At 45.0% G+C, this 25464-nt stretch overlaps 2 protein-coding genes across 6 annotated transcripts in view; one reads left to right on the top strand and one right to left on the bottom strand.

Moving 5' to 3' along the window:
- DIP2A (disco interacting protein 2 homolog A) overlaps positions 1-25464 on the top strand; it is a 110154-nt gene that overhangs the window by 1255 nt on the left and 83435 nt on the right. For all 5 annotated transcript variants that reach the window (XM_061167381.1, XM_061167380.1, XM_061167382.1 and 2 more), the window contains exons 2-3: positions 17765-17836; positions 24937-25056. In XM_061167381.1, the coding sequence (XP_061023364.1) occupies positions 17765-17836; positions 24937-25056 (192 nt within the window). The remainder of the gene's footprint in view (positions 1-17764; positions 17837-24936; positions 25057-25464) is intronic.
- LOC133073823 (polyadenylate-binding protein-interacting protein 1-like) lies at positions 21470-22721 on the bottom strand. The gene has a single exon (XM_061167822.1). It carries the CDS (start codon positions 22619-22621, stop codon positions 21470-21472), a length of 1152 nt encoding a protein of 383 aa, XP_061023805.1. The 5' UTR covers positions 22622-22721.

Here is a 25464-nt window from a genome sequence, read left to right as displayed (position 1 = left end):
ATCCAGGGAAAATCATATAGTTACAGTTTAGATTTTACACATTTCAAATATGTTTTTGAACAGTGCTCCTAATTTCTGCTCCAGTGTGTTAGTTATTCCTTCAGGTCCTTGTTTTGTGGTTGTATGTTTGAATTCTTCCTGGGAGTTGACAGATAAGGTTGAGAACTTCATAATTTGTAGGACAGAACACACGTTAAGACAAGTATTTCAACAAAAGAAACACTGCTCTATTGAATCCTTTTATACTGTTGTCATTTTAGCCGTATGTAGAAGATGTATAGTTGCATAAAAGGTATAAGATTAAGTGTATGTGGATAGTAGCTTAAGCTGGGGAAATGAAGACAGTGTTGACGGGAAGGGACAGCAGAGTGTGGTGCAGCCAAGGAGACAGGAGCCCTGGCCTCTGTCCTACCCCCTACATCAGTAAAGTTTTATTTATATAAATAAAGGAAGATGTTACTAATGCAGTACGGTTCTAAAGCAACCCAAACTAGTGTCATTTTCATTGTCATTTTAATATTTTCAAGTAGAAGTAGAAAGTGGGACTCTTATTTGCCCTATGTGATGTTTCTCTCCTCCCCACACACTCACCCCCCACTATTTTAGAGAAACTTCCTTAAAGTAGAATGCTACTGTGTGCGGTTGCTCAGTCGTGTCCGATTCTTTGCGACCCCATGGACTCTAGCCCACCAGGCTCCTCTGTCCAAGGAATTTTCCAGGCAAGAATACTGAAGTGGGTTGCCATTTCCTTCTTCAGGGGATCTTCCCAACCCAGGTATTGCACCTCCATCTCTTGCATCTCCTGCATTGGCAGGTGGATTCTTTACCACTGCGCACCTGGGAAGCCCCTAAATTAGAATAGTAATGTCAAAATTGGATGCCTTCACATTAGTCACATTTGTCTGGATGAGGAGTTGCTTAAAACTTAGAGGTGACAGCAGGTGCAGGGTGGAGGGAGAAGGAAACAGCACAGACCGAACGATGCTGAACTGCTTAAAAACGAGGATGATGGGTGAGTAGGTGGAGCACAGGGGATCTTTAGGGCAGCAAAACTGTTCTGTGTAACACGGTAATGGTAGACACAAGTCTCTATGCATTTGTCAAAACCCATAGAATGTACAACACAGAGTGAACCCTTAAGTTAGCTATGGACTTATAGTTCGTAATAATTTATCAATACTATCCATCAGTTGTACCATATGTACCCCATTAATACCAGTCGGGGATGTGGTGTGCGCACAGAGGGGGGATATGTGGGAAGTCCCTGTATTTTCGAATACTTTTTTTGTAAACCTGAAAAAAAAAGAGAAGAGAATAATGGTGTAAAGTTTATTCTTTGTTTTGGTGGCCTGCAGAGATTTAGAGAGGAAATTCCTACACAATAGGTTACATTTGTCCCACTCCTGTGTTTTCATCCTGGTTAGTAGGTCTATTCCATGGCTTTAACTTTGTTTTTTGTTTTCCTGTATTCTGATACAGCAGGGGCTTAGCCTGGACGGAATCGAGCATAAAGCAGAAAAGCTCCATTTGTGGATGTGAGGAAGGAACTTCTTTTCACAAAACCTTTTTTTCTCATTAAACGTCTTTGATTTCTAAAATTTGTGATCTAATTCTTAGTTTTCAAAATGACAGCCTGACATTGCCTTCACGTCGATAAACATTTGTTGTGCTTCTTAAATATTCTGTGGTATATGAAAGTTCTCAGTCCAAATTCCATTCACCTGTCAAAGCCCAGCCTGGTGTCTTTGTGTTGTGACCCTTCCCTCATATTTGTCCAGTCTTTTGGAGTTCTTGCCACTTTCTCTGTGTGTGTGTGTGTGTGTGTGTGTGCGTGTGTGCTTCTGAATACTTAAAGACTTTTTTGATGGGCTCAGTGGCAGTGTTAATGAGTTTTTTTTTTTTTTTTTTTTTAAGTATTAACCCCACCTTCACATAAGGACTGCCTTAAGCCTATAGGTGTTTTTTTTAAAAAATAGTTTACATATTTCTTTATGTATTTTTGGTTGCAGTGGATCTTTGTTGCTGTCATTGGGCTTTCTTTAAGCATGCAAGCTTCAGTAGTTGCAGTGCGTGGGCTTAGTGGTTGTGCATGGGCTTAGTTGTTCCTCAGCATGCAGAATCTTCCCAGACCAGGGATCAAAGCATGTCCTCTGCATTAGCAGGCGAATTCTTATCCACTGCGCCAGCAAGGAAGTCCAGAGTGTGAGTTATTGATATTATTTGGTGAAATATGTCCACGTTTGAAAGAGCTGCATAATTCTGTGAACCAATATTTTCCAAATGGCCAGTGCATCATGTTTCAGATCTGTGCATGGGTGAAAGACCCATTCAGATATATACCAATGGATTGCAACATAACAGTACGATAAGTTCCTTGATAAGGTTTTAGATTCTACATTGCAACTATTGTTTAAGAACCTGCAGTTTGCCTAGTTTGGGTGTGGTATTGAAGAATGTCCACAGTGAGCTGAAAAGACTACTGAAATACTCCTTGCTTTTCTAGCCCGTGTTTGTGTGAGGCTGATTTTGTTTCGTAGACCTTAACCACATATCCTGTAGGCCATTGAACTGAAGCAGGTGAGGAGAATCCACTTGTTTCTGAGAGGCCAGATGTTAAAGAGGCTCGTAAGAGTAAAACAACACCTGAAATCACTAAATGCTTTGGAAATTATTATTATTTATTTATGGTAGGTTTAGTGTACAGTTTTTTAAATTAATTAAATATTTAAAAGTTTCACAGTTTTAATTTCTAATGTGGTAAACATTGATAGCTTACAAATAAAAGCTGTTTGGGGTCTTCAATAAGTTTTAAGAGTGTCTTCATAAGCCTTCAATAAGTTTTAAGCTTCAATAAGCTCTTGAGAGCCACACCTTTGAGAACTACCAGACTATGTAATGGCAGATAGATGGGAAAACAGTGAAAGGCTTTCTTTTCTTGGGCTCCAAAATCACTGTGGATGGTGACTGCAGCCATGAAATTAAAAGACACTTGCTCCTTGGAAGGAAAGCTATGACAAATCCAGACAGAGTATTAAAAAGTAGAGACATTACTTTGCTGACAAAGGTCCATATAATCAAAGTTGTGGTTTTTCCAGTGGTCATGTATGGATGTGGGAGTTGGACCATAAAGTTGAGCACTGAAGAATTGATGCTTTTGAACTGTGGTGTTGGAGAAGACTCTTGAGAATCCCTTGGATTGCAAGGAGATCAAACCAATCCATCCTAAAGGAAATCATCCTGAATATTCATTGGAAGGACTGATGCTGAAGCTGAAGCTCCATTATTTTGGCCACCTGCTTTGAAGAACCCACTCATTGGAAAAGACCGTGATGCTGGGAAAGATTGAAGGCAGGAGGAGAAGGGGAAGACAGAGGATGAGATGGTTGGATGGCATCACCAACTCAATGGACATGAGTTTGAGCAAGCTCCAGGAGATGGTGAAGGACAGGGAAGCCTGGTATGCTGCAGTCCATGGGGTTGCAAAGAGTTGGACACGACTGAGTGACTGAACAATAAGACTATGTAATATGAAAAGCTTTTAAGGAAATACCTAGATGTCAACATGTATTTCTTCTACTTTTTATAGCATTTTTTTTAGCTGTTGCCCAGTATAATGCAATTTCTGTTTATATTTTTATGGGCAATCAGATGTTTCAATTTATAAAATATATGTTTGAAAATCCTTAAAAGTTATACTTACTGACTAGCTGCTTGTATCAATATGTCCATCCTACTTTATGCAAAATCCATTATTCATGATTCAGGTATATTCCCTTTAGAACTGTTTTTCTTGTTATAGTAAATCATCTTAATGAGTTGTCTCTAAAGAATTTGGATTTATAAGTTTTTAAAAGAATATCAATACTAGGATTTCCACTTTAATATCCTAAAATTTTTCACATGCTGTTCATTGCCAACTTTCTGTACCTGTTGAGTTCCTGCCTTTGTTTTAAGACTTAAATTTAAGCTTCACTTTCTTTTTGAAGCTCTGCCTTCCTCTGAGAACAGGCCATCTGCCCCCAACCCAGAGTTAGGTGCTGGCTTTTTTGTTCCTTTAACACTTATTTTGTCATTCTTACAAGATTTATCACAATTTTGTATTTATTGTTTACTTGGACTTTTCTTTGCCAGTTCATAGGGAGCACTTCCTGTCTTCAGCCCCTAGGACATTTTAGGTATTCTAGTGGATCTTTGTTGAATTAATGGAAGAATAAAGTACTTCCCTGGTGGTCTAGTGATTGAGAATCTACCTGCCAGTGCAGGGGACATGGGTTCGATTCCTAGTCTGAGACGATCTCACATGCTGCAGGACAGCTAAGCCCATGCACCACAACTGTGGAAGCCCGCCTAGAGCCCAGGCTCTGCAACAAGAGAAGCCCCCGCAGTGAGAAGCCTGAGCACCACAACTAGAGAGTAGGCCCCACTTGCCACAACTAGAGAAAGCCGGCAGGTAGCAACAAAGACCCAGCACAGCCAATAAATAGATAAATAAATAATTTTTAAAAGAGTAAAACCACACATGGTATTTATTCTCAGTTTTAAATCAAGAATCCCCCTTAATTGACTTGAATACTTAATTTTTTGGTAATAGTTTCTCAGATTCAGTGAAGCCCTGGGAGTCCTGAGCTGTGCCTCGGGGAGCCATTGAACCAGGATGGAGTGTCTCTTGCTCTGAACTCCTGGGAGGGAAAGAGTTACACTGAGATGAGTGCACTGTGAATCTGGTCCAGCCGGGGAGGACCCGCGGTGGAGCTCCAAGACTCAAGTCTCCTCCGGCCCCACAGTGGCCACTTGGTCCACTTGGTCCTCCCCTGCTGGCCTCTGGGTCCACACTGACCCCACACTGAGGCCATGACTCCTGCTGTAGGAGTTGAAGCTGCCTCATTCCTCAGAGGGATTTTTGGCTCCAGGATCCCACATGGCCTGACACTCCTGGAGCTGCCTGGAGTCTCGGGCTTCTCCTTCCAAACCCGCCTGTCTTCTTCCTCCACAGTCACGTTTAACAGCTTGCAGCCTCCTCTGGGCCCCTCCCCGTTTTCCCACATAAATTTCACATCTGATCCTGTCACCACATCTGCTGCTTGGAGGACCTGAACTGCGTGCAGGGCCACTGGTCTAGACCCGTGTTGGGAGGGCTGTTTGCTGTTTACTCGGCAGGTCTGTCTCCTGTATCCATGACCTGGCTTTTTGAGATGGCTCCTGGGACATAGTTGTTGGTCAGCGTGTATTGAATTGAACTGTCTGCCCTCCTCAAGATCCTCTCATCTGTGGCTGGCTCTTGCTTAGCAGGGCATCGCGATGCTCAACAAGAGCAGGGCCGAGCCTGCTGTCCTCTCCTCTGTGTCCCAAGCTGAAGTGCCGCCCAGGTCCATTGACCTTTTACCTTCCCAGTGTCTGTCATAGAGGAAGGCACCATTTTCCCTGTCCATTTGCTTCCTGTTAACACCTGCTGGAGGAAGGGAGGTTGGGACTGTGGGGAGGGGACTTCAGACTGGGGGTCAGGAAATCCCTCTGGGCAGACGGGTGGTGGTGGGGGGTGGGAGCCATGCATACGGCTGGGGGGCAGCACTCGATGCAGCTGGGTTAGCTCGGCCGTGGCTACCGAGGAAGGAGCCTGGTGAATGGTGGGGCCAGGAGGGTGAGCTGTGGATAAACACTGACCCTAGGGTGCGGTGGAGGAGGGCCATGCTCTGACAGGTACCTCCCACAGGGTCTCCATCCCCATACTGAGACCAATGGAGGCAGAGGGTGAGGTGAGGAGGAGGGGTGGGAATGCCAGCCAGGCTGCTCCGGGGTTCTGCTGTGCTGGGGGGGCGTTGTGCCTGCTGCCTGTGTGGTAAATGTTTCACGCGTGGGAAGGTGCCGGGACGCTGCGGATTTGCTATCCTTGTGCTGTCATTGCCTCCCCTGTGGCTTGTGGCCTAATCTGAGCCACAAATATGAGGTAAGGATCCTGTCTCCCCCTCGGCAGTCACGGCACCTGTGAGTGCCTACCGTCCCGCTCAGCACTGGGCACTCAGCCAGTGGGCAGGAAGGAGTAGGCGGTGTCAGGGTGCCCTTTGGGGGGACAGCCCAGTCTCGAGGGTCAGAGCCCTGCTCTTGGCGCATGGAGGGCCTCTGCAGGGTTGTTCAGGTCCCTGTCGTCCTTTGACCTTCAGGCTTATCAAGTGAGAGAAATGCACATTCAGGACTGAAGGGTTTGAGTAGAGATGGGGATGGGGCACCAGTCTGCTGGAGGGAAGAGTCCTCCAGCAGGACCTGGGTCAAGGCCGCTGCTGTCCCCAGTCATGTGGGATGTCCGCAGGGGTCAGCCTGCCTGTTGCTGCTGAGCCCTCTTCTCAGTATTGGGGGCTGGGGGGGCTTTGTCGTTTTAGTTGAAAACTACTGAAGATGTGTCATTCTGAAAACTCTTCAATTTCATCTTTTAGTATTCTTTGCCTGACACGACATGCAACATTTATTTAATATAAAAATGAACTCATGCAAAGCCCTGGGTCCTTCTACTACGACACAGCCAAGCTAAGGGTGGGAAGGAAGCAGGCTGACGTGAGTGGGAAGTGAGCTGCTGGTCCGTCCTTAGATGAACTCTTCCTGTGGTGTTTTATTTGTTGTGAGTTTGCTTCTGAGTGAGGCTGACAGTCCTTTCAGATCAGTCTTTATGCCCTTAAATTATCTAACATTTCTGATGTTAAAGCTGTGTGTTAAAAAGACTGGGAAAATATATGCTATTTGGTAAAGAGAAACCTTGGGATGGAAACACCTACACTGGTCGTCTCTGTCATCTGTTGATGAAGTGTCTCCTGGATGCTCCTTGGCCCCTTCCCCTTTGCACACAGGAAATGAATGGCCTGTGTTCTGTGAGTTCCTGGATTCTTGGGTCAGCACCTCAAGTCTTTGCTGGGGGACCATGAACCATGCAGGGGTTTCCGTACAGACTTGGTGTGTATTACTCAGTTCAGTTCAGTCGCTCAGTCGTGTCCGCCTCTTTGCAACCCCATGGACTGCAGCTCACCAGGCTTCCCTGTCCATCACCAACTCCCGGAGCTTACTCAGACTCATGTGCATCAAGTAGTGATGCCATCCAACCATCTCATCCTCTGTCATCCCCTTCTCCTGCCTTCAGTCTTTCCCAGCATCAGGCTCTTTTCCAATGAGTGGGCTCTTTGCATCAGGGGGCCAAAATATTGGAGCTTCAGCTTCAGCATCAGTCCTTCCAATGAATATTCAGGATGTTTTCCTTTAGGATGGATTGGTTTGATCTCCTTGCAGTCCAAGGGATTCTCAGAAGTCTTCTCTAACACCACAGTTCAAAAGCATCAATTCTTCAGTGCTCAGCTTTCTTTATAGTCCAACTCTCACATCCATACAGGACTACTGGAAAAACCATAGCTTTGACTAGATGGACCTTCATCGGCAAAGTAATGTCTCTACTTTTTAATATGACGTCTAGGTTGGTCATAGCTTTTCTTCCAAGGAGCAAGTATCTTTTAATTTCATGGGTGCAGTCACCATCTGCAGTGATTTTGGAGCCCCCAAAAATAAGGTCTGTCACTGTTTCCATTGTTTCCCCATTAGTTTGCCGTGAAGTGATGGGACTGGATGCCATGATCTTCGTTTTTTGAATGTTGAATTTCAAGCCAACTTTTCCCCTCTCCTCTTTCATCAAGAGACTCTTTAGTTCCTCTTCACTCTCTGCCATAAGGGTGGTGTCATCTGCATATCTGAGGTTATTGATATTTCTCCTGTCAATCTTGATTCCAGCTTGTGCTTCATCCAGTCTGGCATTTTGCATGAGGTACTCCCTGGTGGCTCAGATGGTAAAGCATCTGCCTACAATGCAGGAGACCCGGGTTCAGTCCCTGGGTTGGGAAGATCTCCTGGAGAAGGAAATGGCAACCTACTCCAGTATTCTTGCCTGGAAAATCTCATGGACAGAGGAGCCTGGTAGGCTACAGTCCATGGGGTCGCAAAGAGTCAGACACAACTGAGTGACTTCACACTCACTCTGCATATAAGTTAAGCAGGGTGACAATATACAGCCTTGACGTATTCCTTTCCCACTTTGGAACCAGTCCGTTGTTCCATGTCTGGTTCTAACTGTTGCTTCTTGATCTACATACAGATTTCTCAGGAGGCATGGAAGGTGGTCTGGTATTCCCATCTCTTGAAGAATTTTCCACAGTTTGTTGTGGTCCACACAGTCAAAGGCTTTGGCGTAATTAATAAAGCAGTAGATGTTTTTCTGGGATTCTCTTGCTTTTTCTGTGACCCAGCAGATGTTGGCAATTTGATCTCTGGTTCCTCTGCCTTTTCTAAATCCAGCTTGAACATCTGGAATTTCTTGGTTCACATACTGTTGCAGCCTCACCTGTAGAATTTTGAGCATTAGTTTGCTGGCCTGTGAGATGAGTGCAACTTTGCGATAGTTTGAACATTCTTTGGCATTGCCATTCTTTGGGATTGGAATGAAAACTTTTCCAGTCCTGTGGCCACTGCTGAATTTTCCAAATTTGCTGGCATATTGAGTGCAGTGCTTTACTTCCTTACCCAGCTGTGAGGAAAGAATAGACATCCTATTTCTTTAGTCTACACTGACTGTCATGGTTTAAGATTTTCCTTTAGTCTACACTGACTGTCATGATCTAAAATCACCATCTTGGAAAGAGAGAAGGAGCTTTTATTCCTTTTCAGACTTCAGACTTTTTCTACAGAGTCTTTGGTAAAGAACCTTTAAATTGAGAATTTGAAATGTCAGAAGGTATGCCTGTGCTTGTTGAAAACTGGCAACTGAAAAGAGCATGTCCTGGTAAGCTCCTCCACGCGTGGGTTTATGTCCTTAGGTTTTGTCTGAACACGAAGGAGCCTACGGATTAGGCTTGTCAGGAAACGGCTAGGAAAACTAAAACTAGGACCATTTTGAAATAAAGCTTATAGAAATAGAGATTCTAACTTTATCATTAGATAATCTTTGTGTTACAAATTGAACTCTGTTCCCCAAAATTCACATGTTGAAGCTCTAACCCCCAGTGTGACTGCATTCCTTTAAGGAGATGATTAAGGTTAAATGAGGCCATACGGGTTCCTGATTCAGTAAGCCTGGTGTCTTTAAGAGGGAGAGACATGGAGAGCACATGGACACGAGGGGGGCGACTGTGAGGACCCCGATGGGCGGCTGCCTGCATGCGAGGAGCGAGGCCTCGGGAGGGACCAGCCCTGCGACACCTAGGTCACACGTCCAGCCTCCAGACCTGTTGTTCAGACCTCCCAGCCTGTGACATTTCCCTTAGAGCAGCCCAAGACCCTCAGCCTGTCATCCTGTTCTCAGCAAGCTTCCGCAGACTGAACAAAAATGCTCATGAGCTAGTGAGGCTGACAGGCTGAAAAACTGGCAGTATTGTGAGGTGTATGGAGGGCCCCGTCAGCTCTGATCATCAGACCTGGGCCAGCAGGGCCATTGGAGGAAAGACAGATTCTTCCGGCTTTGCTCTGAAGGCACGTGTGAGGAGGGTGAGGGAGAAGACGGCAGCATGTGCTAGACAGAGGAGGATGAGCCAGAGTAAGTGGGCTGGGCTTCCAGACAGTGTCCCCCTGGCAGGTGGTGAAGAGAACAGGTTGGAGGGTGGGGGCTTGCTCACGGGAGGATTTGTGCAGATCCCAGGGAGGAGTTTGGACCAGACTCTGGTCTAGCCCAGCACTGAAGCAAACGCAGGTGCCACCTGCAGCCAGTGGTGGTGTGGATGAGAGGTGATGGGCACCCTGAGGTCTGCGGGGTGGGAATGTTTTGTGCTATCCAGTGTGGTAGCCACGAGCCACATGTGGTGTTCAGCTCTCGAAATGTGGCTTGTGGGTCTGGGGAACTAAACGGTCATTTAATTTACTTCTAATTAACGAAAGTTTAAATAGCCACATATGAGTAGTGGCTGTTGTATTGGACAGCACAGCAAAGCATATGCTCTCTAAAGGCACTCTGCTGAATAAGAGTCATGCTCGCAAAGTATGCAGTCTTCCACCCCTTTTCTAAATAGTGGGGAGAATATTAAAATTAGATTAGTGTGTACATTTAGAACCACAAAACCTTGAAGGCAGAGATAGCCAATTTTCTATTTTTTAAAAAGGACTAAGGGGTAGTTACTCTTGGGTGCTTTGCTTTAAGCAAGTGTTTGTTCATAAATGATGGAGCCAGCAGGCCGTTTGTCCAGGTGTTAAGGAGCAGTTGAAATACTCTGGTGTGATCTCTTGTCAGTCTCTCTTTCCTGCTCTAATTTAGAGTGATTTTTCTGGGAGCATGTAGAGAGTGGTTTGGGTGAGTATGACAGTGGAAGCAGAAAAACTGGAGAGCATGCCACCATAGCCCAGGGCAGAAGTTTGTGCTGGTTTGGAGGGCGGCTGAGCCCTTGGGGAGAGTGGGCTGGAATCGAGTCAGCAGCCGTGATGTGGAGAGGGGGACATTGCAGGAGGCTCTTGAGTGACTCCTGAGTTCCTGAAGTGAGTGCCGGGGAGATGATGGGGCTGTTCCTGAAGATGTGTGCACAAGCAGAACACGTCTGTTCATACCTGTTGAGTGTGAGGCGTCTTGGGGAGATCCGCGCATTTGACATGTAGGACTGGCATTTCTAGAAAGGGCTGGTCTGACAGTAGAAACTTGGCAGCCATCAGTACAACTGTCATAATTGGAACAAAGACAGTTGCTGCCTGTGAAGAACTGAATAATGCAAAGGAGGCCTCTAACAAACCCTCCAGCAGCCCAGACCCCAAAGGGAAAGGCAGCAAGGGGAGGCCGCAGGGAGACCAAAGCGGGCACTGCTGCTGGGGCAGATGCAGGAGCACGTGTGGGCGTCTGTGCGCCTGAGGCAGGAGAGGCTTTCCAGACAAGGGCATTTATTCAGGGGCATAGGGTTTTCAAGGTCAGTATTCATGGCCAGTCGTCAGGTAAAGAAGACTCTCCTTCCCCACATCTCACTGAAATGGTGGCAGTGTTAAAAATGTAAAAAGCCGTTCACAGCAGTCTAGACTCTGGGAAGTCAGAAAGGTCAGTCAGCAGGGTGAGTGCTGTCTGTGTGGGGATGGCGAGAGTGAGCCAGGCGAGTCACCGCTGGGAGGAGCAGGAGTGGTGGGGAGGGAGTGTGTGTGTCCACTGTTCCACTGGTCTCCAGGGGCCACTGAGAGGGAGGGGTGCTTGGAGGGCAGACCCCCCCCCCCCCACCAGCTGCCCGAGGAGAGCAGCTGATCCTTGGAAAGTTCACAAGAGGGAAGCTATGCAGCTGGGAAATGGTGGAGGGAGTTCTTTCAGCTGCAAGAGGCTTCTAAGTTCTGGTCATGAGGGGTGAATGTGAATCATACCGTAGTTTGCTTTCATCTCACCAGGTGATATGTAGAAAAACCTGCACCCGGGCGTTTACAGGGGCTCTAGGCATAACTGCCCAAACTTGGAAGTAGCAGGATAGATGTCTTTCAGTAGCTGACTAGATAAATAAACTGGTACACTGAGACAATGGAATATTATAGAATATTTAGAACTAGAAAGAAGTGAGTTATCAAGCCAAGCAAGACAGGGAACAATCTTAAATCCCTTTACTCAGTGAAAGAAATCAGTCTGAAAAGGCTATAGATTCCAGCTATTCTGGAAAACTATGGAGACAGTAAAAAGATCAGTGGCCGCCAGGGGTTCATGGGCTGGGGAGAAGGATGAGTAGGCAGAGCACAGAGGATTCTTAGGGCAGTGAGATACCCTGTATGATAGCTTAATGACTGCTATATGTCATCATGCATTTGTCCAAGACCATGGGGTGCATGACAAGAGGGAGGGCTTTGGAAGCTGAGGCTTCCGTGTCAGGGCCAGCTCATTTCCTGTAACAAACGCACCATCAGGTGGCGGATGTTGCTGATGGGGAGGCTGTGCCTGTGGTGGTAGAGGGCGTATGGGAGCCCTCTGGACCTTGCCTTCAGTTTTGCTTGTAACCCTTAAACTGCTCTAGGAAAAGTAAAATAAAGCAAAAGAAGAAGAAAGAAAAACCCTGGGAATTAAATCTACAAGCCCAGATGGTTTCGCTGACAAATTTTATCAAGCATTTAAAACAGAAATAACACTAATTTTATGTAGTCTCTCTCATATATTTTTTAACTTTTAATTTTGGAATAATTTTAATCTCAGAAGAAGTTATAAAAATAGTAATAGAATTCATTCCGTTTCCTGCAATAACATATAACCATAGTATGTTATCAAACCAGCTTCCATATATTCTTAATCACAAAAGATTGTATGATTATTGTGCCAAAAGATTGAAGTTCAAAAGTGAAGTAAGAAATGAAATCTGTCTAATACCTACCCCAAGCCAAATAAATCATTCTCCAGGAGTAACACTACTAATAATGTGTTGGGTACCCTCCAGACATTTTCTGCACATGCAAAAATATATCTACCTACATGCCTGCGTATAGGTTTCCCTGATAGCTCAGCTGGTAAAGAATCCACCTGCAGTGCAGGAGACCTGGGTTTGATCCCTGGGTCGGGAAGATCCCCTGGAGAAGGGAAAGGCTACCTACTCCAGTCTTCTGGCCTGGAGAATTCCATGGACTGTATGGTCCATGGGGTTGCAAAGAGTCAGACACAACTGAGCAACTTTCACTGAGCAACTTTCACCAGAGTTACATTGTTTTTTATATGTACACTGTTTTTCAGCTTGCTGTGTTTACTTAGTAGGATATCATGGATCTCCTGTAAGTGGTTCCCCTCCCCGTTGCCCCAGGTACCAGGGTATTTTTAGGACCAACAGTGTTCTGTAGTAGTGTTGGGGGGCTGCAAACTCACTTCTTCCTGCTCGTTTTTGTGGACAGGCTGTGTCGCATTCCTTTTGTGTGTCATGTCTGTTGCCTGTCCTTCCTTGTTTCTATGACCTTAAGGAGTTGTTGAGTGTTTTCCAGAATAGGTTTTTAGAAACTGTGTTGCTGAGTTAGAGACTTGATATCATTTGGGATTTTGCCTTTGTAATTCATTTGGTTTGCGGCCTGGAGGTCAGCCTGTGCCATGCGTTGTACCCAGTGTGTGGGGTAGTGAGTCAGCTGCCCACAGACCGCCAGAGAAGCACCTTCTATGGACATCCTGGCGTGTTTCCAGAGCCACTCAGGCCTGAGTGGCCAGCCAGGGGAAACTCTCCTCTGCTGTGTCTGGGCCTTCCTCTGGCCTATGGGTAGGGTCGCTCGATGTGTGCAGTGGGTCGAGGAGCATGCTCTGCTGTCTGTCTCTATATTGCTTACCATACCTGGGGTCAGGGACCTTGGATGTGAGTCCTTTACTGGTTCATTAATTTTGGCTGGAGTCTGTCTTGGATCCCATGTTGCATTCAGAGGCATGTTGGGTTGGTGGTTTATATTGGATACTTGAAAACATGTAGCTGGTCACATGTGAAAACATGTAGCTGGTTCTATTCAGTTGGTCTGGACAACTTTCAGGAGACCATGGGCACCAAACTGGGAGTTAGCATGTTTCCTTCCTGAATGCTCCTTGCTGCCTTCACCACATAAGCACTCATTGAAATGGGACCATAGGAAGAAACTGTTTCTAGGAAATGAATACTTAATCTTAAAATATCACGAGATTGGAATTGACATATAGGGAATCCCAAAATACATCTACTTCTGCTTCATTGACTACACCAAAGCCTTTGACTATGTGAATCACAACAAACTATGGAAAATTCTTCAAGAGACAGAAATACCAGACAACCTTACCTGTCTCCTGAGAATCCTGTATGCAGGACAAGAAGCAACAGTTAGATCCAGACATGAAACAACGGACTGGTTCCAAATTGGGAAATGAGTGTATATTGTCACCCTGATTATTTAACTTTATATGCAGAGTACCTCATGCAAAATACTGGGCTGGATGACTCAAGCTGGAATCAAGATTGCTGGGAGAAATATCAGTAACCTCAGATGTGCAGATGATACCACTCTAATGGCGGAAAGTGAAGAGCAACTAAAGAGCCTCTTGATGAAAGTGAAAGAGGAGAGTGAAAAACCTGGTTTAAACTCAACATTCAAAAAATGAACATCATGGAATCCGGTCCCATCACTTCATGGCAAATAGAGGGGGAAAAAGTGGAAGCAGTAACAGACTTTATTTTCTTGGTCTCCAAAATCACTGCGGATGGTGACTGCAGCCATGAAATTAAAAGATACTTGCTCCTTGAAAGGAAAGCTATGACCGACCTACACAGTGTAACCTGTGCAGAGACATCACCTTGCTGACAAGGGTCTGTCTAGTCAAAGCTATGTTTTTCCAGTAGTCATGTATGGATATGAGAATTGGACCATAAAGAAGGCTGAGTGCCAAAGAATTGATGCTTTCCAATTGTGGTGCTAGAGAAGACTCTTCAAAGTCCCTTGGACAACAAGGAGATCGAACTAGTCAATCCTAAAGGAAATCAACCCTGAATATTCTTTGGAAGGACTGATGCTGAAGCTCCAATATTTTGGCTACTTGATGTGAAGAGCCGACTCATTGGAAAATACCCTGAAGCTGGGAAAGATTGAGGGTAGGAGGAGAAGGGGATGACAGAAGATGAGCTGGTTGGATGGCATCACTCATTCAATGGACATGAGTTTGAGCAAGCTCTGGGAGATGGTGAAGGACAGGGGAAGCCTGGCGTGCTGCAGTTTATGGGGTTGCAAAGAGCCAGACACGACTGAGTAACTGAACAGCAACAATGACATATAAAATAGATTAACTAATAAGGACCTACCTCTATTTAATACTTTGTAATGACCTACCTGTATGAGAAGTGAAAGTGATAGTTACTCAGTTGTGTCTGACTCTCTGTGACACTATGGACTATATAGCCTGCCAGGCTCCTCTGTCCATGGAATTTTTCAGGCAAGAATATTGGAGTGGGTAGCCATTCCGTTTTACAGAGATCTTTCCTACCCAGAGGTCAAAGACCCAAAGTCTCCTGCATTGCAGGCAGATTCTTTACTGTCTGAGCCACAAGGGAAGCTACCTATATGAAAATAGTGATACATGTATATGTGTGTGTGTGTGTGTATATATATATATATATATATATATATATATATATATATATATATAACTGATTCACTTTGCTGTATAGCAGAAACTAGCCTAACGTTGGCAATCAACTATCCTCCAATAAAATTTAACAAGGAAATTGAAGAAAATCTTGTAAAACCAAATGCTCTGCTTGTAAATAGGGATTTATCTTTTTTAGTTTAGTGTTGCCATATTGTTTTCATTTAAATTTGTCTCTATGTATTTCCATATATTCTAGAAGAAACACTTTTTTTTAGTGAATATTGTTTAAAAAAACACATGTGCTTTAAATTTGTTAAGAAGTTGAAAGTCAATAAACAAAATCATCCAATCCCATTCTGGACCCAGCTGGGGTCTGTAAGCGTCTGGTCAGGGTACAATGAGGAGGACACAGCCCCTGGGCCGCTCTGGTCAGCAGTGGGTCAGGTGTGTTCATTATAGCAGAGATTGAAAGTGAAAGTGAAGTCGCTCAGTCGTGTCTGACTCTCTACTTCCCCATGGACTATAGCCTACCAGGATCCTCCGTCCATGGGATTTTCCAGGCAAGAGTACTGGAGTAGGTTGCCATTTCCTTCTCCAAGGGATCCTCCCGACCCAGGGATCGAACCTGGGTCTCCCGAATTGTAGGGAGATGCTTTACTATCTGAGCCAGCAGAGATTGGATGATAATAAAAATGAAGTGCTTATCTCTTTACAATAGCAAGAATAAGGAATCAACTTAGATGTCCATTAACAGATGAATGGATAAAGAAGTTGTGGTACATATACACAATGGAATATTACTCAGTCATAAAAAGGAATGCATTTGAGTCAGTTCTAATGGAGTGGATGAACCTAGAGTCTATTATACAGAGTGAAGTAAGTCAGAAAGAGAAAGATAAATATCATATACTAATGCATATATATGCAATCTAGAAAGATGGTACCAAAGAATTTATTTGCAGGGCAGCAGTAGAGAAACAGACATAGAGAACAGACTTATGGACCCAGGGAGAGGGGAGGAGAGGGTGAGATGTATGGACAGAGTAACATGGAAACTTACATTACCATATGTAAAAGAGATAGTCAATGGGAATTTGCTGTTTGTCTCAGGGAACTCAAACAGGGGCTCTGTATCAACCTAGAGGGGTGGGATGGGGAGGGAGATGGGAGGGAGGGTCAGGAGGGAGGGGATATATGTGTACCTATGGCTGATTGATGTTGAGGTGTGACAGAAAACAAAATTCTGTAAAGCAATTATCCTCCAGTTTAAAAATAAATTTAAAAAACGAAGTATTTAATGGAAAAAATTGGTAGTAGAGTGAAATTTATTGTATGATATTGTTCAGGTAAAGTAAAAATACCTGGACTTTAAAGCGGCATTTGTTCTACAGACCATGTTCAAATTAAAAGGCACTCGAGGCAATAGAGGAGTTTCCTGTGGGGTTGTTGGGAGAGTAAGGCGAAGGTGAGTGATGACTCACAGGATGGGGGTGGGGAGGGGCCCGACCGAGTGAGCCGTGGTCGAAGCAAGGGCTGTGTCAAGCCCAGGGCCGGACCAGACTCCCTGACCTTAGGCTCATCTTCTGTGGGTGGTGGGCTAATGTTCTCCCAGAGGGCTTCAGGGAGGCTTAATGTACGTGTCAGACATTCAGAAGTGCTGGTCCTTTGACAGCTGAGGAAGTACTTGGTGCAGTGCTCGGCGTGTGATGGCAGGCTGCCTTCTGACTCCCAGCAGCCTCCTTACTTGGCTGGCTTGTTTGGGGTGAGTGGATGGTGGGGTAATGAGGGACAGGGAGGGGATGCCAGGAGGGCTTGCAGAACACTTGAAGCTCTCTGTTGAAGACAGTTCACTTGAAGAACAAGATACTAGTGGACACTGTAACGTGTTTCTGGTCAAAAACACACAGAATCCACCCCGAGTGCTTGAGTTGTCCAGGAAATCAGCTGGTGTGCTTAGATGAGAAGCGTTTCCCTGCAGACACGTTTCCTGCCTTGTTCCTGGGTAGGTTAGTTCCTTTTTAGGCTATTCTTCTTTATGATAATTTATCAGAACCCAAGTCCTGGCCTAGGGATGCCCTGTGGGCTGCGAGGGTTGGTTTCTGTGGGTCCTCACACCAAGACTCCATAGCTCAAATCTGCGCAGTCATGTGGGCATCCAGTGAAATGCACATCGGATTCTGTCAGTCTGGGGTGTGGCCTCAGAGTCTACAGTTATAACATGCTCCCCCGAGATGCTGATCTCAGATTTTGGATATTGAAGTGTTTACATACTGTTGGACTCAGCCTTCCTGGGGTATAGTTCTCTGAGCTCTGGACCAACTTGTCGTCATAGAACCAGCACCATGATCACAGCGTGGACCAGCTTCACCCCCTGCAGGATTCCCTCATCCGACTCTGGTCAGTCCTCCTAAAGCCCTTGCCATGGCGGTAGTCTGACGCTGCCTGTAACAGTGTCTTTTCCAGGTGTCATGTGACCGGAACCATTCTGCTTGGAGCCTGGCTTCTGTCACTTAGCTGTATGCCTGTAAGACCCACCCAGACTACCGTCTGTCAGCAGTTTGCTCCTTCTTACTGCTGCGTAGCACTGCCTTATTTGGACGCCTCATCCTTTCTTTATTCAGTCACCAGTGGAAGGACATAAGTGTTTCCAGTTTTTCCATTATGAATGAACTTCTAATTAAAAATTTTGGGGAACTTTAGAAGAAATGTAATTCTATTTTTCTCTTGTTGTTTTAGGTGACATCACTCAAAAAGGATATGAAAAGAAAAGAGCAAAGCTGCTTGCACGCTGCGTACCCCTCATTCAAGGTGAGGTTAACACAGGTCTTATAAAACTGATTTAAATATTGATGTTAGAGTTTGACCTTGGTAGTTTCATATTTTATTAATAAGGGCTGGGAAAATAATGTGTCTAATATTAAATTATAAAGTCCAAAGTCATAGATTAAAGTTTATGTCTCTGGTTTGGTATAGATTTCATCCCCAAATAGGATTTATGTTATTTTCATTATCATAGACCATGATTATTTTTATGATTTTAGTAAAGAACATTTCCTTACTTAGGTTTGGAACACATATTATAAAGATGTGAGTTCTCCCACCTTACATTGATCTTCAGGGTCAGCACCTTCAGTGTTTCAGCACAGACAGTTTTTGGGGGGTGGAATTTAAGAAGCTGATTTTAAAATTTATATAGAAGTTTGAGACTTCCCTGGCAGGCCAATGGTTAAGACTCCATGCTTCCACTCCAGGGGGGCGCAGGTTCCATCCCTGGTCAGGGAATTAAGATCCCACGTGGCTTGTGCAGCACAGCAAAAAAAAGAAGTTAAAAAATTTATATATAAGTTTAAAGGGCTAAGGGATTCAAAATAATGATAAAAAAGAAGAATAAGGTTGGAGGATTTGCTGGTTATGATGTGAGGAGTTAATAGCACTCTGTCATTAAGACAGCCTGGTTTCACCCAAGGGTAGATAGCTCGATTCACAAACAGAACGTGGACCCAGACAGACATGTATGGCTGTGGGGACCAGGCTTATGGTGGGAGTGGTGATGCAGCTCACAATGCTGGCACGGTTCCTTAAGACACAGAAGCCAGATATGAAGGGCTTTAGTGAGAAAGGCAAAACTTACAGCACCTTTGGAAGATTGTATATGAAAACTCACCATCTTTAGACAGGAGGAGGGATTTCTCAAGTCCCTGGAGGTACCAAAAAGCAGCAACTGAAAAGGAAAAGGTTGGTAAATTAGAGTGTGTTAAAATTAAGAATCATGTTTTATCAGAAGTTCCCATAAAGAGATTATAGACAAGCCACAGTATAGGAGAAGATGATCCTAACATACATAAGAGAAAAAGGGCTAGAGTCCCGAGCCGGTGAAGCAGCAGCATCCAGGAGACCTTTTGCCAGAGCGGGAATGGTCTGCAGCCCCATTGTCCAGTCCACTGAGCACTTACCACGTGTGGCTTCTGAGCACTTGAGGTGTGGTAGCGTGACTAAGACACTGCATTTTTTAAATTTAATTTTAATTAATTTAAACTTTATAAAGAGCCAGAAAGTTCCCCAGTGTGATTTTTTTTAAAAAGCCCAGTAGGAAAATGGCCTAAAGACTTTCATAAATATTCTACCAGAGGAAACCCTAATTGTTAGCAGGCAAACGAGAAGCCCGCTGGGCTGCTCCCAAGGCCCTCTGTGGCAGGCCAGTGCCCAGGCAGCACAGCGGACAAACAGCAGGCCTCCACCCTCACACAGGTGCTGTTGTTTTCTACTTTGAAACCTAGGTGACTGCTTACTTGGCTATTAGAATTAGTAAGCGTCTTGGTTTGTATAGAAGACAAATATGTAAGAATCAGTAGCTTTTCTCTGGCAATGTTTCTGTTAATAAAACAGCTCACATTCATAATGGCAAAAAAACTGTCAAATGTTTTTAATACATTTAGCAAGAAAGCCACAGGATCTATATTAGGATCATACAATCTATTTGAAAGAAGTAACCAGGATCCTAAAATATGAAGAAATATGCCAATATCTTAGATGCAAAAATTTAATATTATAAAAGTAGTAGTTTCTAAATTAATATGTGACAAAACGTAATCCAGTCTGAATAGCAGTGGTTGATTTTTTTTTTCCCCCAAACCTGGCGTTGGAAATAACTCACTTGGAGGAGAAAAGTTCTGAGAGTAGCTAGTATACTGTTGAGGAGGAATACCAGGGAGAAAGGCTTGGCCTTCAGGGTGTTAAACTTTGGTCATGTGCCCTTGGTAGTCCCAACCACAGGGTGTTGGTAGATGCGTGGACAACTGAACAGTGTAAGGGGAGGCCGTCTAGAAACAATTCAGGAGAATTCAAAGGAGGGAAGATTTATTTAGTAACTGGTTCAGTGCCTATGGAGGCCACAGTGGGACCCCCTTTCCTCTGCGGCATCAGTGGACGTAAACTTCAGAAGTAAAGCTCCAAGTATGTTTGTAATTACAAAATACTATAAAATTCAAGAGAATATTGAATAATGTTTGAGTAATGACACGATGAGAGACCTGGGCGGGGGGCGGGGAAACAGGTTATGATTGTCTCTCTAGAAATGAAGCACTGCAGAGTGACTGAGCTGCAGCCGGCTGGCCATGGCCTGGGGGCATGTCCAGTGTAGGGTGGAGCCTCTAGCTGACCAGGGCTCCCTGCAGGTCCTTTGGGGGCTCCTTGCATGCATGCATGCTCAGTCGCTCAGTCATGTCTGACTTTTTGCAACCCCGTGAACTGTAGTATGCCAGGCTCCTCTGTCCATGAGATTTTCTAGGCAAGAATACTGGAGTGGGTTGCCATTTTGTTCACCAGTGGATCTTCCTGACCCAGGGACTGAACCCACATCTCCTGCATTGCAGGCAGGTTCTTTACCACTGAGCCACCTGGGAAGCCCTTTGGGGGCGCCTTAGCTGGATGGATAGAATTAATAGAATTCAAAGAATAGGATGTACGGATGTTCAACCCGTAGATACGGGAATGCAAATTAGTGAACCATTCTCCTGTCAGATTGGCAAGATTCTAAAATTTGTAACATCCAGTGCTGACAGAGACATGGGGAAATGGCACCCTGTGGGAATGCGAATTGCTGTGGCCTGAGAAGTTCTCTCTTGATACCTGTTAAGACTAAAAATATACCTACTCTTTCATCCAGTGGTTTCCCATTGGGCTTTATATCTTTCTTAAATTAATCAATCTCAATAAAAGCATTGTATTTTGGAATAAAAATGCAAGGATGTCCCTATATTTACACATCACTTTGCAAGTATACCTGTTTATAGTCTGTAATGCATACGATTCTGTGTTCTCCATTATGGATTTTAGGGAAATTTGTTCCAGTCAGTCCAAGAAACAAAAAGCCAGAAGCAGTACTGATCAGTATTGCTGCATGTTGCATACATGTATGTGTGTATATGTTCAGTTTTGAAGAGCTAACTAACACTCCAAACCTGGTACATAAACATCAGCAACGGCAGTATTCTGCACCCACGCCTGGAGGTCAGCCAGTCTTGGGGGCAGCTCCTTCCTGTCTGCAGAGCCAGAGCTGGTGTCCCAGGGGCTCCTCAGTCACAGAGGTGCCTGGAGGCTCAGGCAGTGGAGTGAGGGCCCCCACGTCTCCTGTCCCCTCTGTCCTCTCTGGGTGTCATCCTAGAGAGCTGGGGTCAGGTGGCCTTTTCTTTTTTTTTTTTTTTTAATAGGGAATAAAGTTTATTTTGGCAGAGAGTGTTAAACAAAATTAAAGTTGCATACATTAGTAACATAACTCAACATCCTTAATTTGGTATAAGTGTGACACATTTTCTTGCTTTCCTGTGTTCTGCTAAATCACCATAACCTAAACTGCTTTATAAAACTGATACGCTGAAATTTAACTTTACTGTTTTCGCTTACGCTCTGATTCCAAACAAAATTTTCTTTTTTTTTTTTTTTTTAAAAAAAATAATCTTTAATCATTTGATATTCATTAAGGTAAGAGAGACATTCCTTCATTTCTAGAAAACAGTCCAAACAAAATTTTCCATAAGCTTCTTCTATCTCTGGGTCCATCTCATCATCAATATCATCCAAGTACGGATCACCACCCCCTGATAAATCTGTTCCATTTTCTTCATAATCTGGAAAAAAGTCTTCTCTTTCAAGTAACTCTTGATATTTCTCTTGGTAATCTGGATCAGCTGCAGTGAAAGGAACACCATCAGATGTATAAAATGTTGGCTCATTCATAAAATAATTAGGATCATTTTCAGGTGTTGCTTCCCTGTATGTTGAGGCTGCATGGACTTTACCCCAGTTACTTGACCGGAGTTCTACAAGCTTCAAAAGCATCTGTTTTACATCTCTGCTGCAATTTGCCTCTAGGACAACATTTTCAATTCTCTGAATAATTTCTTCCATGTCAGTCTTTCCTTTTTCCTTCCAGGCATCTTCTAAAACTGACCCTGTCAACTTCAGTAATTTTACTGCACAAATTAAGTTGTCATCCATAGGATTAGAGAAGAGGGCATTCAGCAACTCCCGAAGACCGACCTGAAGAATGTCTGCCCTTGTAACCTGTCCATTTGTCCCTTTGATCTCCAGGTTAAGATAAAGTTCTCCCAGAAAGAGTACAAACGCATGGAATCGTTTTCGAGTCACTTCATCCCCTTTTGCAGCTTGATCTTTAACTTCATATTCAGTCCGACATCTTTGAAGTAGCAATTGGCGGAAGTTGCCACTCTGTGGGCTAATTGTCAGATGATGGGACAGGTAGTTACAGAGGCGCACTCCCATGTAAGAGAAATTGGGGATAGATGTGGCCTGTTGATAGATGAGTTCCACAAGTTCTTGCAAAGCATCATCTGTTGTAACCCAGCCATTCAGGGTCTCTGCAAACTGTTCAATTTCAGTTTCAAAACTGCCAGGCTGTTCTGTAAAATGATTCAAAAAATCCTGAACATATTCTGGTAAAGTAGGATAATCCTCACAGCCATCCTCATAGGATTCTGTATAATTAGAAGAGTAACTTGATGGGTAGAATTCAGGGGCGTTTACAGACAGCTTAGACATTAATACAGGAGCTACAACCACCTGGGGTTTAGCCATTGCTGACTCTGAATTCTGCTGTGGGATGTTATCCGGCGAACTAGATGGAGCTCTCAGGGGCCTCGTTTGTTCTGGGAGCGCCCCGGGCCGGGCAGGCCGCTGGGGGCCGGCGGGGACCTCGCACTGGGCCCCTGGCGGCGGGGCCGTTCTGGGCTAGCGCAGCGGTGGCGGCTGCAGGAAGCCCGGAGCTTTGGGTTGAGGCGGCGGCGGCGGTGGCTGGTGCCGCGGTCAGGTGGCCTTTTCATGAGCAGTGTCGGAGGTCATGACCCCCTGAAGCCCAGGTGGGGCAGTTCAGATCAGGTCAGTCACTCAGTCGTGTTCAACTCTTTGCAACCCCGTGGACTGCAGCACCCCAGGCTTCCCATCCATCACCAATTCCCAGAGCTTGCTCAAACTCATGGCCATCAAGTCAGGGATGCCATCCAACCGTCTTGTCCTCTGTTGTCCCCTTCTCCTGCCTTCAGTCTTTGCTAGCATCAGGGTCTCTTCTGATGAGTTGGCTGTTCGCATTAGGTGGCCAAAATATTGGAGCTTCAGCTTGAGCATCAGTCCTTCCAGTGAATATTCAGGATGATTTCCTTTAGGATTGACTGGTTGGATCTCCTTGCAGTCCAAGGGATTCTCAAAAGTCTTCTCCACACCACAGTTCAAAAGCATCAATTCTTTGGTGCTCAGCTTTCTTTATGGTCCAACTGTCACATCCATACGTAAATACTGGAAAAACTATAGCTTTGACTAGACAGACCTTTGTCAGCAAAGTAATGTCTCTGCTTTTTAACGTGCTATCTAGTTTGTTCATAGCTTTTCTTCCAAGGAGGAAGTGTCTTTTAATTTCAGGGCTACAGTCACCATCTGCAGTGATTTTGGAGCCCAACAAAATAAAGTCTGTCACTGTTTCCATTGTTTCCCCATCTATTTGCCATGAAGTGATAGGATCAGATGCCATGATCTTCGTTTGTTGGATATTGAGTTTTAAGCCGGGTTTTCCACTCTCCTCTTTCACTTTCATCAAGAGGCTCTTTAGTTCTTCTCTTTCTGCTATAAGGATGGTATCATCTGCATATCTGAGGTTATTGATATTTCTGCTGGCAGTCTTGATTCCAGCTTTGCTTCATCCAGCCCAGCATTTTGCATGATGTACTCTGCATATAAGTTAAATAAGCAGGTGACAGTATACAGCCTTGACATACTCCTTTCCCGATTTGGAACCAGTCTGTTGTTCCGTGTCCAGTTCTGTTGCTTCTTGACCTGCATACCGACTTCTCAGGAGGCAGGGAAGGTGATCTGGTATTCCCATCTCTTGAAGAATTTTCCACAGTTTGTTGTGATCCACACAGTCAAAAGCTTTGTTGTAGTCAATAACGCAGAAATAGATGTTTTTCTGGGATTCTCTTGCTTTTATGATGATCCAGAGGATGTTGGCAAGTTGATCTCTGGTCCCTCTGCCTTTTCTAAATCCAGCTTGAACATCTGGAAGTTCTCAGTTCACCTATTGTTGAAGCCTTGGAATTTTGAGCATTACTTTGCTAGTGTGTGAGATGAGTGTGATTGTACATTAGTTTGAACATTCTTTGGCATTGCTGTTCTTTGGGATTGGAATGAAAACTGATCTTTTCCAGTCCTGTGGTGGCCAATGCTGAGGTGGGGACAGGCTGCTGCTTTTCAGGGGGTTCTAAGTGCTGGTGGCTAAGGCTGTTTTTCTGGGACATCTTGAAACAATCTAGTGCTCAGGCAGGACCAGGGACTCTGTTAAATGACCCTGCAGGCTCATGCTTGTCCTTTACTCAACACATGACGTCCTGATGGCTTGGGTGTTGGCTGGCCATGGGTGTTTTAGTCATGGGGCTGCAACAGGCACAGAGAGCTGGCCTCCCGTCAGGTTGGAGACACAGGTGTCACAGGCCCAGGTGGTTAGTACCCGAAGTCTCCGAGCCTCTCATTGGCTTTCTTCCTGTGTCTGAGGGCGGCTATCAACACCTGGGTGATGGGTTCGTGGGCTGCTTCCTGCTGGGCTTGCTGACACCAGGGCCAGTGAGGGGGAAGGGAGGGGGTTTCGAGAAAGCTGGCCCTAGAGAGCTGGCCTCATGCACCATGTGCACCAAGCTCGGGGCCCAGAGCTGCTGACAGGGAGAGGCTGGAAGCTGACATCAGTGTCTCAGCCCCAACCTCCAGATTTAGGGTCTTCTGGGCTCTGGGGCCCCGGCATGCGTGGTTGTGCAGCAGCGTGCGAGAGGTGTGTGCTATTCTGCATGGGTTTTTTCTATTGTTGGAAAAGCAGGTTGTTTACTGAAGGTGTTTCTGTGAAATTGTTTCAGGAGTAGACCCCTCCCTGCAAGTGGAGAATCGCATCCTCGGGCCCACACAAGCCTCGGCCCCCGCGCCCAAGCAGCCCAAGCCGCGGCCCAGCAACGCCCGGGATGAGCGCTTCCGGTCAGGTAGGGCTCCGAGCGCTGCGGTCCTCTGCTCGGACACCACAGCTCCGCTGCAGGGAGGGCCTTCTCTGAACTGTGACTTACTGCATCGTGGTTTTCAAGAAAAAAACAAAACTTCCATAGATCTCAGTATGTTTTAGTGTAGCCTGGAGTGTGAGCATGCTCCTCTCAGCAGTTGTGTATGGACGTCTTAGAAGAAAGCAAAATCTTCCTCACCATTGAAATCATTTCTGTAAATGCCTGTGTCCATTTTTCTACTGAACTTTGGGGTTGGTGTTGGTGGATTTGCCCAGTAGGGAACCACTCTACTACTCTATGTGTTTAAGTATTTTATTTTTCTGTAATTTTGGAGATTTCCTTTTAATTAGATTTCTGCCACTCTGTTAGTGCTTTTATAAATATTTGAATTTA

The sequence above is a fragment of the Dama dama genome, chromosome 19, assembly GCF_033118175.1.
Source record: "Dama dama isolate Ldn47 chromosome 19, ASM3311817v1, whole genome shotgun sequence".
NCBI classification, from domain to species: Eukaryota; Metazoa; Chordata; class Mammalia; order Artiodactyla; family Cervidae; genus Dama; species Dama dama.
The sequence above is the reverse complement of the archived record's forward strand: the minus strand, read 5'-3'. Positions and strand labels throughout refer to the sequence as shown.

Bases quoted from the DNA above. Each gene is read 5' to 3' on its own strand.
- LOC133073823 (XM_061167822.1), bottom strand. From the start codon at position 22,621: ATGGCTAAACCCCAGGTGGTTGTAGCTCCTGTATTAATGTCTAAGCTG.